General features: G+C 39.8%; 1 protein-coding gene and 1 long non-coding RNA gene across 4 annotated transcripts in view; one reads left to right on the forward strand and one right to left on the reverse strand.

Moving 5' to 3' along the window:
- Positions 1 to 11,846, reverse strand: part of fancl (FA complementation group L) — a 26,725-nt gene extending 14,879 nt beyond the window's left edge. For both annotated transcript variants that reach the window (XM_079690323.1, XM_079690324.1), the window contains exons 1-6: positions 11,500 to 11,846; positions 10,888 to 10,946; positions 10,741 to 10,801; positions 10,173 to 10,229; positions 9,788 to 9,885; positions 2,428 to 2,524 (exon numbers count right to left, since the gene is read on the reverse strand). In XM_079690323.1, coding sequence (XP_079546449.1) covers positions 2,428 to 2,524; positions 9,788 to 9,885; positions 10,173 to 10,229; positions 10,741 to 10,801; positions 10,888 to 10,946; positions 11,500 to 11,586 — 459 coding nt within the window. In that variant the 5' untranslated portion in view covers positions 11,587 to 11,846. The remainder of the gene's footprint in view (positions 1 to 2,427; positions 2,525 to 9,787; positions 9,886 to 10,172; positions 10,230 to 10,740; positions 10,802 to 10,887; positions 10,947 to 11,499) is intronic.
- Positions 11,847 to 13,687: 1,841 nt separating this feature from the next.
- Positions 13,688 to 17,539, forward strand: part of LOC307044900 — a 43,436-nt gene continuing 39,584 nt past the window's right edge. Inside the window, exon 1 of one of the 2 annotated variants that reach the window (XR_013809735.1) lies at positions 13,688 to 13,941. This is a non-coding gene — a long non-coding RNA (uncharacterized lncRNA). Of the gene's footprint in view, positions 13,942 to 14,066; positions 14,168 to 17,539 lie in introns of those variants that run through there. The other variant, XR_013809736.1, reaches the window with a different exon arrangement.

A 17,539-nucleotide genomic window follows, 5' to 3' on the forward strand; every position in this document is an offset into this window, starting at 1 on the left:
AATCGCTTTGATGAAAACGTATTAATAAACTGAACTGTCTGTATTTTTATGGATATGAACTTGTTATCGTCTCTCGTACATGGTCACATTGTTTAGTTATACAAGAGTGTTATTGACAGCACGTATCCTTCAAAACGAGCCACAGTGTGCACGTCACAGGTGCGCTTGTGTACAAATAACACTACAGACAGCTCTAGGTGGTTATGCAAGCTTGAATTTCTTTAAAATTGTTTTTAAAATAAAATATTAATCTACATGCCTCGATGATGTCTTTTTCTATGAATTTCAAGCTCAAATACAGATAATATTTGACAGATGTTTTCCCATTTGTCCGGTCAATTGACATCTTACCGGTCACCTTGACCGGCACAATTGTATTCTAATGGATACACTGCTTCCAGGCCGGCCTACAGAAGCATGTTCCTCTATAAGAAGCTTTGGTCAGAACACCTGTGCCAGATCTCTTCTCCCGGTTCACCTTCAACATCAAGCTACTTCCTGTCCTTTCCCTGAGCTCTTCCTCTCTCCCTCCCCTGCCTCCCAGTCTCTATGTGTCCCTGCCAGTGCTGCCTCCCCCCTAGCTGTGCCTGGTGAGGGATGACCTGGCGCTGGATCCGGTGGAAGCAGCTGGAATGCACTCTAAGCTATTTTTACCGGGTGCCAGAGGGGTGAGGTGGGCCAGGTGGGCAGGTGGACACAGAGTGGGGTCCCACCACCCTCCCTTGTCCCCGGTGGATGTCATCTGGGCTTAGCTAAGCACCACCTCACTACGCCCAGAATATGCAGGCTCACTGTGAGATACTAACAATCCTGCCAGCTTCTAGAAGCTCAATCCTGACAGAAATTTGAAGAAAAGTTTCAGATACCGAAATAGTAAAATTCCCAAAGCGGGAAAACAGGACCATGGAAGATGCATTCTTGTGTCACAAGAGGTTTTCCTTATTGTCAAAGTTGATAGACATGAATCCCTCGCGTTAACCACAACATGAGTAAGTGAAACGTCAATATAACTTTATAGTTCTGGCCATTAATGCTGACTGTGCTTAAACTTCATTATTCGGTTTCAATAGTAGTGAAGTATTTGTTTTTACAATAGAGCGGGATTACGTATTTTTGTAGGCCTGCCCGTAATTTGCAGGTTCTGCAGGTCTCCCTTGAAAAAGAGATCAATGATCTCAATGGGACCGACCTGGTTGAAATTAAATTAAATTTAGAATCACAAGGGGTCCCTCCGCAAAACACGATTTCTATATTGGTTTATGGGATATTGCAGAAAATAATCTTTGGCAAAAGCATTTTTAGACGTTTTGTTCACCAGGATAATCTCCACATATTAACACCGCTTTTATGATTTTTTATTGTTTTCTTAAATTCAATCGGCAGAAGTAAAATAAATACCATTGAGATATAAACTAAATCCATCACGGTCCCATTGCTGTGCATCTCCACTGCTAAGCTAAAGGAGGTTAATGTTTGGTGTGAAAACATGTAATAGTCTCTTTTAGCCACTTGTAAGCAACCAGTATTTTTAGGACACATAAGCTTCGGTCATTCATCAGTCTATTATTTGCTGTATTTTATGCCATAGAACAATACCTACAAATCTCTTAAGGTTGTATTAACCACAAATCTTATTTCAGGCATCTCACCAAAAACATGTTAAAAAAACGTAGTCAAGCGGGAACAGGAGCTGGTAAACTCTTTATAGCCCTAGTGGGTATCCTTGAGCCTATTGAAAACAGTTACTAGTAGCAACACAAGGAGCTATTTTTCTCACAAAAATGTTATTCATACAGATTTTGAGAATGTGGAGGAGTATTCTAGTACACTCCAAGACTAGTCTAGATTCATCTACAATTCAATACAAAAATCACCCAAAAAAAACTTTTTTTTTTTCAGGACAAAGTATCATAAAACACACTTTGTCGCCTCTTATCTGACACTTTGGAGATCTGTGAAATGTAAACATTTCAAAACGCTCTGCTATTTCCCCAGCCGACAATTACTTTCTGTACCTACAGCAGGTGAAGGTATTGTTTACTTCTCTCAGCAGAGAGCAGAATCAGCAGCTATGCAGATGAGTGTGGGTGTATTGGCTTTTCTCTATGCATAGATGAAGGTTTTCCATCATGCTGGGGTCTATGTGGAGATGTTTTATCTGTGCTACATCTCAGTCACAGTGGGTTATCATGTCTCTCCACACCCTCTCCAGTTTGACCTAGATTTAGGGGAGCAGATGTAAATCACTGATTTGCTATCAGCAAATTGAACGTCCCATATGCGTTCGGTAAAGTCAGCCTGTATTTGGATTTGGATTGGCTGTAGGTCAACAGTATTCCATTTGATCATGAATAATTCACAGTGTGAAAATCATCCAGTCCTTACAGTGAACTGTGTGTTTCCGTACGTGCAGGGAGTGTGTCGTACCTTAGACTTGAGTTTGATATTGAGAATGTGCTGCCTTCTGGAGGAGTCCTCCGCCTTCAGTCTCAAAGTTCGGAACTCCGTGTCTATGAAGAGCAGCCTGAAGACACGAACACAATAAATCAGCGTACGCTCACGGAGAAGCGTAGAGCACACTGTAAATTGACAGCAGCCATCATCCGCCATTAATCACAGCAGCAGAGAGTAATATTGAGACATCAACTCTGCCTTTAGATTTATCACTCCGGGTACCAACACGGTGACATTACATCAGGCTACAGCTCCGCGTTCAAGGCTTTTCTTTTATACATTCTTATTTGCATTCTCCTCCAGCAAGTGCCTTTTTAATGCTCTAATGTAGGAATACAGCAAAAGCAATCCTGCTGATGCTCAGGGTATTAATTTGATCCTGTTTCACCACATAACACCTGGTTTTTGGGCTTACTAATAAAAATTTAAGCAAACATACGGAATGTATGTGCACTCTCTACGCTCTTCAACTGACTGATAATGAAAAATGGTGTGTGATGCAATACAATTAACCTGCAATTTCACATGTATTCACAAAATGCATGCATTTATAAATGAACAGAAGGACAGTTGAGCAAATGTATTGTGAAACACAATCAAAATGAACAAAAAAAACTGTTTTTCTTTATTATAATTATTGATCATACTTAATAGGTGAGTGGCCTACCCTTATGTAATATTTCTCTCTTGATTGCCTAAATGATTTTTGGGGAAACTTTTTCACAGTAACAAGTGTATAATTTAACAGGAAAATGTTGGGTTTGTAGGAATAAAAGCACACAAATAGGCTTTCAGGCGCAATGAAAAAAAGATATACATATATTTGATATTTACAAAAGGTTTTTTTATTCCATTTATTTATTTTAAACAATAATATTGATTCCTAAACCTGATATAAATGTATTGTGTCCACAGTTACAACGTAGGCTTCCATAGTATTTATTTATAAAAAAAATGTTGCACAAGTCTATCGATTGGACTTGTTTTTTTTAAACGACCTACTTTTCAATCAAATATAAATCTTCATGCCTTGTGATGACAATCTTTACATAGCCTTACTATCAGTAATTCTATAAGCTCAAAAACAAACTCAGATAATATTTTACCAGAAATTGTCTGGTACATTGAAGTATTCCCAGACAAATTGACCATTTCAATTAGAAAGTGTCATACCAACAGTAGCATCACAACTTAAAACTAACAGTAGATTCATGTTTCTCTCAGTGACCTTGCGGTGGGTTCACATTTTCAAGCTTAAGGCACCCTGTAAATCAGACCCTTTCCCTCCTTGGCTAATTCTAACCTTTTGAGGCTGAGGACAAACACTGATGTGGCCCGGGCGTGCACCAACACTGCCGTCAGATTTACAGCTGCTTCAGCACACTATGAAAGAGCCAGATCCTCCCCCTCTCAAGTCCTCCTCTAGTCCACTGGAAACAAAGACTGATCCGAGACAAAGGCTTTGGACAGTGCCTCTCCAGATTTACAATACATTACGACGGACGCTGTGTGCCGAGGCTGACATGGCTGTATATCTGCAGAGGATTTATGGAGTGTGTTAGAGAGGAGTGTGCGCAGGGATGACACACACACACTTAGGGAAGTGATGGAATGATGGGAGACCGTTTTCAAATGTTCCCCGTTTCATTAAAGCGTCTACTCGCTCACGCACTTGCAAATAAACGCTGGCGAAGGGCAACGGTACTGAAGAGTCTTGTGCCCACTTACATTTACACATAAACACACCAAAGAATTGTGCATGATGATGTATTTTGAAGGCTGATACCAAAAAGTTAGCATCGATAAGGGTCCCTCAAACAAAACCAATGGGACTTTTCCTTTGGATTTCAGAATATTGCAGCAAATAGGATTGATTTAGTCGTTTGGTAGCATCTGCTGTTTTGTATTTACCTGCAGATTTTATGTCGTTGAACAAAACTACACATTTCCGTAAGCTTTTGTAACCACAGATCTTATTTCAGGCATCTACCTATAAAACAAAACTTTACATTTGAGATGAGGGAACCAGAATGTCTGGGTTTCTAAGACTTATTCCTGCACCATTCTATATCATGATAATCTCAATATGTTTTTGAGTCACTTTATTACATGCTCAATTTGACCTCCGCATTTCGTATCTGTAAAACTATTAAGATGTTGTAAACAAATTGCTTTATCTGCTCCTTTTAACACACACAAACAAGCACACTAACCAACCTGGCCAAAATAATCTAGCAGCAGCAAAGAACTTCTTGCAGACCCAAGTTACTTTTATATCCTCCAGTACACATTTACAAAGTGTACTGGCCTATAAAATACCCATTACTGCTAACAGCAATAAATACACAAATCTGTCAAGCATGACCGGTTAATAGACCTGTGCAAGTGAAGGAAGTGACAAGCAGCCGTATGAACAAATCCATAAATGAGAAGTTGAATGTTTGAGCTGAAGTGCTGTTAGTTGCAGAAAACTGTTTCTCTTTGTTCCGATTTCAGTCGTGACACTGAGTAAATCACAGCAGGTAACTTTTGCAGTCGGTTGAGTCCAATTGACATACAACATTTTTTTTGGAGGTTTTAAAAAGCCAGACATCATAACACAAGTTTAAAGCCACCTAGTAATATATGAATACCACTCACTGCTCTACAGTACCTGCATATATTATATTGCTTCCTTTCTAACCAATTTAAGAGGAGAATGTGGAAGAAATATTTTTGAACGGTATCCTGGAAGTTAGCATCACAAGGGCTCCAAGAGACAAGGGGACAGGTTGTAAAATGCTAACTTATTCCCATGTTTAGGACTCATTCATACAACACTATTTAGAAGACGTGCCTACAATCTTGACAACTGCTTGTCAATGCCATTAATCCCGCCCCTGCTGCTTATTGGCTAAACATTAATCATCTTGCAGCTCTCATTGCTTTTTCATCAAACAAACCGCTGCCCATTGAGATGACCAACTACAAAAAGTAGTATCGGCAGTAACAAGGTCTTCTCACTTACTGCATCAGTTACACACACATTTCCATTTCCTCTACTCTGAGGTATTACACTCAGGATAGCAGGGACGAGCTGCCATGATGGAAGCAGCGTGACAGTGAGGCGTCCTGCTGGGAAGACTGATGAGAGCATCCCATTTGTAACTCCTCAGCCAGGCAAGGTTCTTCCAGACAGTGCACACCACGCACATTTGTGATGGTGTGTGTGCCATGTCTCTCTCTTTTTTATTTGCGTGTCAACAAAGTGATTAATGAAAGGTGAGAATAACACATATGCACTGCGGTGTGTTGCACGAGAACTTTGTAAGATGGCATACAAAGGTATAATAGAAGACACGACGAACAAGCACTGTATGTGCAAACCAAGTGAAGAAAGGCACTGATCTTATTAAACCTAGAGACATATTAATCAACTTGATCGGGGAGCCGGGACACGCCTCCATAACAATTAACTAGCTGCTAAAAAACCTATACCCGGATAACACATTCGACCTGATTTACTTCTCAAGCCTTTCACCTCATCTTTACCCAAATATTTGCATCCCTACTTTCCTCCATCCCTTCCTCCCTCTGTACTTCCATTCATCCCTACTTTCCTCCATCCCTTCCTCCCTCTGTACTTCCATTCATCCCTACTTTCCTCCATCCCTTCCTCCCTCTGTACTTCCATTCATCCCTACTTTCCTAGATCTCCTTATCCCTACAAACCTTCTTCCCTACATCTTTTCCTCCCTCCTTACATCCTTTTATCCATCTTTCCCTCTCTCTCTCTACATCTCTTCCTCCATTCATCCCAAACTCCCTTTGAGCCTTCATCCCTCCCTTCCCACTTCCCTTCATCGCTCCATCCCTCCATTCTTACACCCCTTTATCCTTTTTCCTGTCTACCCTTTTCTCGTTCTATTTAATCTGGTGCATACTTCTTGTCTAATAAAGGTACTTCCTGAGGTCCTATTGGACGAGATCCCTCATCCTACTTCACTCCTTACACCGAGCAGTGCTCAATATCCAATATCTCCTCTAATTCAATCTTTAATCTTTATTGTTGTGGCGTTTTCCTTGCTAGTCAAGCCTGGTTTGCAGTCCAACTGTGCTAACCAGGACAACCTCATTACTAACTGCACATTACCTCTCAATCCTACATTAGAATGCATTTCCATCCCAGTAGTCATTTTAGCTGGCCTAATAATGTAAGAAAATAAATACGACGCAAAAGAAAATCCATGATAGCATGTAATCCCTCAGCTCCGGTTCTATGTGGCCCCGTTGTCAGAGAGCTGCTGTACCTGGCCCTCAGAAGAGCAGAAACACACTGTGACAGAGTGGTTACACTGTGATAAGAGGAGCCCTGGTAGGTACACCAAGAGGCTGCGAACATGAGTGCCAGCTGTGCCCGTAATGAGCCCCGTAGCGTGCAGGGCCACGGTTTTAGGGCCACCGAGTGATGGCGGCTGACCTACTTGACCTCATTTTCCATTAATTAACACATGGTATGCCATCTCCAGCCAATTAAGATGACCACACTTTCAAACGTGGGGATGGAGACACACAGAGAGGGAGCGGAGAGAGAGGAAGACTCACTTACCTGGGCCAATCAGCAGACAGAATTACAGCTGAAAACCCCTGGTGGCTATTAGCACGGCCCATACCAATTAAGACGCTAAGCGAATCTCGAGTGCTTTGGAGATTGAGGCCCACTGTGTATAATGCCTGCTAACCGTAACACGACACTGAAAATGATGTTGGTCCCATTCTCAGCATAAAGCATACCTTCACCCCCCCTCCCCCTTCTCCTATTAAAACCTGAGAGTCTTCAATTAGAGCCATTTGCATTTTGCTAATATCATAATTGTAGCCGTGGTCATTAATAGGAAAGTGGAAAATGAGTGTAGTAGTCAAGGCTTAATCCGAGCTGGGGGAGAATAGATATCTTCCCACGATGCACCACCACCCCCCTTCCCTGCTGACGAGAGGAGACGACGGTATTAGCCGGGTCTGTCGCTGCACGTGGGTGAGAGTTATTAAATGTGACCTGGATTTAAATGTAACTCAATAACTAAAAATAAGGAAGTCATTAAGAGCCATTTGTTAATGTGGAGCTGTGTTTTTGCTGGCGCTACAATCACTGCTGGGGGGAAAACAAGGACTGCTCCATATAGCTCTGTAAGGCACCAGAGGATTCTATGTATACACTTCGGTATGTTAATCGCACCTCTGGGGAAAGTAAACAAAAAGTAAAAGAAGTCTCAGAAAATTTACATTTTTAATAATAACTGGCCCCTAAACTCTGAGGTATATAGCATGTAGCTTCTAAAGAGAAAAGCGAAGTATAGAGTTGATAACCATATCAACGTGAAACAAGCTCCAGCAGTTCTGCACTTAAATGTCTTTCAGAGTATCCTGAGACCATGTAAGGGGGGATAGGAACATGATAAACAAAAATAGTCATCTGGAGAAAATACCACTTTTTGTCATTTGATTCTTACTGTAGGTCCATTTATAAAAGCTATTTACACCTGGTGACGCCGTGCTAGAGTTGTGTCAAGCTAGTGGCTTCTATCTGAAATCAGCGAAATGGGTAGGTGTGTGGGTTTAGTCGCCAAAAAATGTATGTGACACAACCTTTATATATACAGTCTATGCACAACAGACAAACATCAACCAGTGCAATTGTAGAAAGTTATATCTCAGGCCAATGGCAGTCAACCAGTGTTTCACACAGGATACTGTGAGAATATGGCAGCTGGACCACCAACGCCTCATTCTGATGCCATTTGAGGACGGAATGGGCCCTCAGAAAGCTTGCTCGTGTACAAATATCAGGGTTCATACACTTTTTCACCAATGATTTTCAATGACTTTTCCATGACTTCTCCATGACCGAAAAAATTACTCTTTCTCAGCGGTACCACTGAAAATGGTTTATTTTAACATGGAACAGGAAAATAAGGTCTGCATATGAAACATGTTGTGTCTATCTAAAACATACTTAGCTTCTACAGCTAAAGCAACTCAAATCTCTCACCAGCCAAACACCTCGTCAGTTAAATGCCATTTTACGTTTCATTACTATACGATACAGTATTTATTATCATTATAGTATTATTATTTCGGCGATTAGATAAAATATAAATGATAATTGATGCAACTTTAGTTACATTTCCATGACTTTTCCAAAACTTTGGGAAAAATATTGTTTTCCATACATTTTCCAGGGCCTGGAATTAGCATTTTGAATTTCCATTACTTTTCCAGGTTTTTAATGACCGTAAGAACCCTGAAATAAGAATAATTTCAGTTCAATATGAAACAGGGAACATTTGGTTCACCTATTTTTTCAATTTCAACAACTATTAACATTTAGTAAGTTTTCCATCACGTGTTCTAAACACAAAAATGTACTAGTCAACACTAGTTGATTACCACAGACTACTCTTTAGGATTTAGCATAAATGCAATTTGACTCATTGGAGGAAACAACAGTAACTTCAGCCACAAAAAAACAGGTAAGCTGACATGTAGAGGGTTAAGCCCTGATCAGACAGCAGTGTGTTTATGAAGTTGTTTTCAATTACTGACAAGTTCATTTCTTTTCTCCCTGATAATGCTTCGCTAAAAAGTGAAACAACACAGAAAAAAGATGCCCAACTTCATAAATATTTTAAATCATTTATTCCCAATGATTATTTATCTACTGGATAGTTACCATGATTCGAACAGAAAACAGCAGCCTGAGAGAAAATGAGTGTACTTGTGGGTTCAGATAAGTTGTTTTCATTCATTTAAAGTGTACCGTTAGAGACAGTTTTTGTTTTTGTGTCATGGTCAAATAATATTGTACCCTACTAATGACCTCTGTAGTCAATGAACTGTAAAAGACTACAATTCCCACAGCGCCAGCCTTCAAGTGCCACCGATAGGGGCAACCTGTGTACAAGCTGTGAAGATGAGTAGTAGTCTGCACGGCGTGTTGGAAAGACAGATGATAGAAATCTGTTTATCATTTGATTTGAGCTTTGCCTCTTTTATTTGTTTGACTATTGTAAAAGCCTATTTTTTTGTTGAATGAGTTTGGAAACTATTTCATCTTATGTTAATCAACCACCAGTCAAATAACCTTAAGTCATCACTAGAAGCCAAACAAGTACTCACAACTATCAGTAAAACTAATATATTGAAAGACCATCAGAAATACCTGTTTAAAAGACGTATAAGTGGTTCAAGGAAACAAAGCAATATAAGCTAGCGAAGAGTTCACGGTTTGTGTGACACTCTCTGTCTGATCAGAGGCTTTATGCTCCTTTAAACACCGCTAGTATTTGTCACTTACTTGCCCCACCCAAGGGTCTCCATCTCAGAGATGAGCTGAGCGTAATACTGAGGAGGCGGGATGGAGCGGCACTCATGGCGGCTCTTCAGACCCACTTCCTGCAACAACAGAGAGGATGCTTCTTATTTTAAGCCCTGATTACTATGCACATCATATCACAACTTCATCATTATACTAAAAGCGAATAGCATGAATACACCAAGCAGGGCCAGTAAGTCTGCAAGTGTTTAGTGGCGAGCACATAGGTTCTTACACTTTTCATTAATCTAACAAACATGTATTTGGTACCTCCAGATCAGGCTATTGATGGCGCCTCTAGCTTTCCTTTAGCTTCTTATTCATGAAGCAACGAATGTCAAAGTGACCGTGTCATTCTCCTCCTTACCAAGACGGTCTTCAGCTCCAGAATGAAAGTGACAAGATCAGGCGACTGCTGCTGCCTCTGTGCGGAGTCAAACAAGAGAGAAGAGACATCCTTGAATGGGAGGATAATGAAGTGACAGTGTCAATTCTTTTTTTCTTCCTCTAGCCAGCCATTCAAATCAAACACAGTGTTTGTGATTAATGGGAGCTGCCACCAGCTTTAATAATTAATGATAGCTTAAAGGCTGTGAAAATAATGAACTTTGCAGCCCGGGGTGAAATATCAATCTCATCCAAATAACCCTGAGGGGCAGCATAACAAATAGGGACATTTTCCAGGCGATGTTAATTAAACAGTGAAAAATATATTTTGTTCTGCTTCTGAGTGGCTGACAGGGAGTAGAAGTACGAAGCCAGGCATAATGCAGATAACACAAAGGGGCTTAAATGACATGGCAATAAAACTAAAAACACAAAGCCTGATTTCAATAAGAACCAGCAGAGAGACCTTTAAAATGAATACTATGATTAACTTTGCAGCAAAATACAACTGTTTGTATTCATTATTTAGGGATGTATGTAGAGTTTACCTGCTTCACTATGTGCTCATACCCATGCAACAGGTGTTTTAACTGCCAGCAGCAGTGCAGCCTGCAAGAAAAAAGTATTTATGGTTGGAACATCACTATGCATATGCTAGGATTTTTGTAAAGAGAAAGTGAGATGATCATTTATACCTGGCCTGTTTAACTTGACGATCTGGTGGCAGTAGTATTCTCAATCTGAAGTCTCGTTCCTGTGAGAATAATCAAAGCAACACAGGCATAAGAACGGAGCTGAATTGAGGAGGGTCGTGTGCAAACGTTATCCAGCTGCATTTTTAATGACCTTTATACTGAGAACCGAGAAAAGCAACACGTGACCTTCCGAACTCCAATGAGAAATGTTCCAATTGAAGGTTCCGCTGCTTATTCTAAAAGCTGCACTTAGTGTGTAACACAACCTTTTTCCACATCTTAATAAACTAGATTACTTCTTCAATTCGGCATTAACAATACCTGAAAATAAAAAGTAGTTGGTACCCATAATGTAAACGTAGCAGTGCGTGGTAACCTTCACAAGTGAAAAATAGTTTGCTAAAGGTTGCTACAAACATGTTCTTCAAAGTGAGGAACTATTAAAATATGCCGAATTTACCAGCAGTTTGTAGACATTGATGTAACGCCTGTCAGTTATTTTTTATCAACATGGTAATTTGTTCATAGCTAGAAATCCTAGAATTCTAATAATCGACGATGTTTGGAGTTGTAGGGTCGTTGAAAGAACAATGCACTGACGCATTCACTTACCTGGACTGTAATGAATCCGTCATAAATAGTTTTCTCCTTGTTGAGAGGTAAAAGCAGTGGGTTGTCTTTCACCAATGAACTCTCCATCGCACTAACAGTGAGTGTAAACCTGGTCTAAACTAGCTGTCAAACCAGGAGGACTGTTTTCTCATAGCTAACGTTAGCGAGGCCAGCCAAACAGTATTAACTAGCAGGCATGTTTCAGTAAACAAGCACCCTTAATCACACATTTGAACGTATAACTTTAAATTAAAGTTTTTAAAACTCAATGTGTTACTTGTTTTTGGTCAGGAAAGTAAGAAGAAGTTGCCTGAAACCTCCACATCCCGCCATGACAAACAAAACAGGTGACGTCATACGGTTGCATTCAGTGTCTTTCAAAAGTATCGGAAATCAGATGCAGATACTTTTTGTGTAAATAGTTTTATTTTGTCTTAACTGTTGGTTGCAGTGATTACAAGGGCCATTAACATTATTTGTATTACTCAAAAACACAAATGCAGTCCCTGATTTCGAAGATTATAAAAGTTGGATAACCTGTTACACATACAAAGCTGTCAAAAATAAAAGTTTAGGGCAGACACTTGGATCTGAATTCAGATTATTCTAATTTGCTGCCTTAATATGCAATAAAATGTGATTGGGTAATAAAAGCAAATTGAGTTAACTTCTAGTCTTAATTTGCAATATAATTAATAGGATTTAGTCATTTTCTTCATAACAAAGGAGTATAGATTCATACACATTCCAAATGCTCATGTTGAGGTATTTTAGGCGTCTTCAAATTGAATATATTCTCAACTTGTCTCACTTTATTGTTTATATTTAGAATAGTGCTGCAATAAAGTATTAATGTTTTACATATTTTAATTCCCCGATCATTTCGGTGTCCATGTTGGAAGGCTGTTGTTTGGGTTGCAGCTACGTTACACTACAGCTTAAAGTACACAAATGTTACGGAATATGACAAAATCATATTATAAACATTGTTTAAATACACAGACAGGTTACTGAAATGTACTTCATTATAACGAGCGAGGAAAGGTGATGAAGAGCTACAGACTTTGACAAAGTGAGGAGGATGAATGGCTGGGATAATGGGTTGGTCCAAATAACGGAATGTCACCCAGTTGTTTATATCCTGTGTGAAACCAGAATCAACATGACTTATTTGTTGTGTCATTGCCGTACCTCATCGACACCACTTGTATTGTTGCCTCAAAAGGTCTGCGCTGCAGGGGCTAGCTAGGCTATCACTGATGTTGCCCAACATTATTAGAAAAACACAAACAAAACTTTTCCCAACATATTATACAGTGTTGTGTTTTCTGGTTAATCAATGGTTTTCACTTTCTTTGGTTCATTTGTTATTCTTTAATTCAGTAGGAGAACCTATTTGTTCATAAAATAGTGTGTGCGAGGTTACCTGTATGTATTATTACAGGGGGTCCCGGGTGGGGGTCGCGAGATGATTACAAAATAAAAATGGAAAATAAAAAAAAAAAATTATAAAAAGAAATTGATTATTTTTTTTATAATTTTTTTTTTAAATTATAATTAATAATAACGTTTGCATAGACATTTTCAGGGTCGGAAAACTGAAATTTATTCACTAGCACCCCCCCCCCCCCCCCCTATTTTGGGGGTCGCAGGCTGAAAAGTTTTAGATTTAGTTTAATTATTATTATTAAACTAAAACTGAGCATTTTCGGTCAGTTCAGATTTGATTTCTGCTTTTTTAAACTGTAGTATGTGCTCATGTGTTTCATTGTTGGTGTATAGGCTGCTGCCTGAATATGATTCATGAAAGGCAGGTTTTCTAAAAAATAAAATCTCTGAGCAGAGGACACATGTTTGATCCTAAATATCTTGGTTTTTTATATTCTAAGTTTTGATCAAGTATTGACTTTGGACTTTTGATCTTTAACCTGACTGGTAGCTAAGTTTGCAATAAATGATTTAAAGAGGGGAAACAATAGAACTGATTCAGGATTCAAAATCTGGTTTATTCGCCCAAGCCCTCCCTTTTACCAATTGCCTCAACGTATGGTAAATGTAACTGAAGAGAAAGCAAATTCCCATTCTAATCCAATCAAAACATGATTACAACAAAAGCACACTCCAACAATGCACACTTGTCCTTCAGTTTCCCTTTTGAGCCCGTATTTTACTCGTGGAGCTGCGAGGAGAGAATAGGAATGTGTGATTTTACTGTATTGAGCCGGTGAGGGGAGTGTGTCAAAGCGTGCATGCCACACAATGTGCCTGGAGAGATTGATGTTTTTGTCATCCACCTGCTTCAAAAGCCGTAAAAAAGCCGGCTGATGCAAACAGAGAAACCTAGCCCGGGCAGGCTCACAAACAAAAGAGGGGGAACCTCACTGCTCCACATCTGTTTGGGAGGAATATCTGAGGTTTCTGTTGTGATGCAAATGAATCTGGGTAAGTGTTGAATACCTTTTTTGTTCTGTTAAAGGAAACAATTTAAGGCAGTATGTGTTGCTTTGCATCGGCACAGTGAGAGAAGGATCCCTCCCTCTTTTTCTCTCGCTGCCTTTCTCTTGTCATGCAGTGATGTAATCTGCACAGCCGGCTTTAATGGCATTTTCCAGTTGCAAAAAGGGCGTCAAAATGTAGCATCAGAGGATAGCAGAGGGGCATATAAGCGGTGAGCTCTCTGTGGTCTTCTGTCTCTGTCTGCTTCTCTTTCTGTCTCACTTTGACCACTCTGCCTTCCGCTGCCTCCAGCACCGGAGCTCCGTCTGGGGGAGGAATGATCTATGGTGCTTTGTTTATCAATGGCCATGGTCACTTCTCTGGAATGCAATTGGCTGGAACTACACCGTGTGGGTCCTGCACCCTGTGTCTCTCTCTCTCTCTCTCTCTCTCTCTCTCTCTCTCTCTCTCTCTCTCTCTCTCTCTCTCTCTCTCTCTCTCTCTCTCTCTCTCTCTCTCTCTCTCTCTCTCTCTCTCTCTTCCTCCCTCCCTCTCTTTCTCTGAAGCAAGACATGAGCAGGGGTGCCTTGTCCGACGTGTCTTTTTATCTCTCTTTTTTTTTCTTTTTTCTCCTCTTTTGTGGCATTTTGCATGTAGCCTATCTGAATGACAATGGGACACGTTGTTCCCCGGTACCGGTGATTGATTGAATGGCTTGACAGGAAAATGTGGTGGAGGGCGTTCAGGGATTTGTGCATGGCCACGTGTAGATTATTTAATGGTTTTTGCCCCTTTTTTTTAAATTTGAATTTGTCATGTTAAGCCGCTTTTTTTGTTTAATCTGAGTAATGTAATGCGTGATTGTTAACCAAGAGGAGCTTTGATTCTCATTTATATTTCAAGAAATACATTTTCAGCAGGTCATATTTTATTTCTTATTGACAAAAGCATCACATCTTTTTTATTTTCCTGTAATATACCAACATTTTTTAAACTTGCAGACACAGACATTTGATTTATGTTCTCTGAAAACATGCACTAGTCTGTCAAATTGTCAGTACATAAATTAACATTTCTTTATATTTTTCTAAACCTGCACCATTGCCCTAAGGATTAACTGACATATTAACTAGTCATAATATAATTCCCTTTGCATGTTTTGCCCGTTGATATCTACATTCTATATCTACATATCTACAAGTCTTTAAATGTATTACTAAAGCACTGCGCGTGTGCCAAAACGAGGCATGACAACATGCTGATTCTGCCTTTATATATAGCATATCAAGAGTTTCTGCAAAAACAAATTGAGTAAAGCAGACACCAACTATCACTTTTTCTCGTCCACCCGTGTGTGTGTGTGTGTGTGTGTGTGTGTGTGTGTGTGTGTGTGTGTGTGTGTGTGTGTGTGTGTGTGTGTGTGTGTGTGTGTGTGTGTGTTTGCAGACAGTGTGAGCGTGGTGTGTGAAGTCTTAGTCGTGGATTACAGGCCTCACAGATAGGCTTGTATCCAGACTGCTGTCTGACATGAGTTGATGGGATTACAGGAGGCGGTGTCTATCCTGCACCCCCCTCCGCATCCCTCTATGGGTGGAGGACACACTAGGTAGAACTGGGGTCACTGCATGGTGTGTCTGTGTGTGTGTGTGTGTGTGTGTGTGTGTGTGTGTGTGTGTGTGTGTGTGTGTGTGTGTGTGTGTGTGTGCGTGTGTGTGCGTGTGTGTGTGTGTGTGTGTGTGTGTGTGTGTGTGTGTATTTGAGCTTTATCATTACAGGCTGATTCTGACACTTATTTTTCTTTTATTTAGGCAACAAATAACATATGTTTCAATGCACTCTATGCGCACAATGTACAACATTTTACTATATTTACTGTTGAGTCAAAATAAATGGAAAAAAAGTGTTATTTTATCATTTGCAGCTTTTGAACCCGAATTATGACACGGGGCAAAGAATTCTCTATTTAAGTAACACTCAATTCTTTATTCAGGGTTATCATTTAAGATGTATTAGAGCTTCTTAAAACTGTTTATTAAAGTTGAACCAATTATTCAAATTATCAATGATCGACAGAACATTTGGTGAATTTGGAGAATTGGCAGTTGTCAGTCGAACAAGAATGTTTGCTGTTTCCAGCATTTTAAATATGGAAATGTACTGCCTCAGTATGTCCTATACAATTAAATATAAATATATACAGGCTTTTCTGTGTCCGGAAAATATATTTGAAGACTGCACCTTGGATTGGCTTTTTTCCACTATTTGACATTTTATTGTCTATATGTAGATTTCATAAAAAAAAGAAAACACATGTAGCTGCAGCCTTATTGCTGTCTGGTGTATTTATAGCCCCTGTATTTTTTTAATTTAATGTGTTGATATGGAAGCACTGTGAAGGAGCACAAAACATTCATAAGAAAAAACATAAAGGTTTTCTTTAAAAGAAAGAAAAAGTACATTGTGTGTACTTCCTTTCTGATAAGATGAGCCCCATTTTGCATTTGCCACTCTTACTGCCACAGGGACATTCACCCACTACTAATCCTCGACGTAGTGTAGTCAGGTCATTTTGTCAAATCATTGATAACATTATCTATTGATACTATCCGGATAATTTCATAATCTAAACCATTGCTCGTATCCACGCAGAAACAGAGCGCAAGGATGTGGATGCAAGTCCACTTGAGCTGATTAGTGTGTGAAGTGCGCTTGTTAGGCATACTGTGAAGTGTGCTTGTTATATATCCAGCCCTCACGCTTGATTACTGCTGGCGCTTTACCACTGACGGCTGTGTGCAGACACTGCTGGGATCTGATGTGTCCGGTGACTAATGGAAATATTAGGAGAGCTCCTGTTTTAAAAACAAGAAATTGCCAAGGAAAATTGTTTGAAATTAAATCACACGTATCGACTCTTCGAATTGCCCTAATAACAGTAAATTAAAATGTCATTCAGTACATATTCTTCTAAAAGAAATCTACATTTAACTGTATTCTTTTTTGCCTTTTATTCTCTTTTCCTCACCCTCCTTTGACAAAGCCTAAGTAGTGCCAGTTGAATATGTTATTCCATATGCTGTATGAGTGGATATGCTGCTCCATAATGCATGCATCTCAACAAGAATCCCTCAGTAATCGTGCGACTGAATCTAATATGGGTTTGAAATACAATGTGAATATTTTTTTGGGGGGAGGGGGGTGAAATACCCTGCTGTGATTCTCCATCTGTCCCGTTTAGTATTGGAATGGACCATCCTCCTTTACCATGCAGGCCCGGAGTAAGCTTCACTTTAAAGGATCAATTCTTTTATTATTGAAGTCGGGTCTCGGTAGGTGCCAGCTAATACATTCTGCATTGATCTCTCCAACCCACCCCAAAACCTTTATTGCCATTCCTTCCAGCGAGGCTCACATTTAAAAAGATATCTTCGGCAGAATAAAGATTTTACAAAGTGACTGGAGGGACAAATAAGCCTATAAATAGGCTATTCACATCTTAGTGGGAAGAAAAAGAAAGGGGGGAGAATGAGGAGTCGGAGTTGCCAGCAGGCATTTTGAATATCATTACCAGCTTTGCGGGGAGAAATTGAAATCACAAGCATAA

Source organism: Notothenia rossii (genome assembly GCF_949606895.1).
Source record: "Notothenia rossii genome assembly, chromosome: 6".
NCBI classification, from domain to species: Eukaryota; Metazoa; Chordata; class Actinopteri; order Perciformes; family Nototheniidae; genus Notothenia; species Notothenia rossii.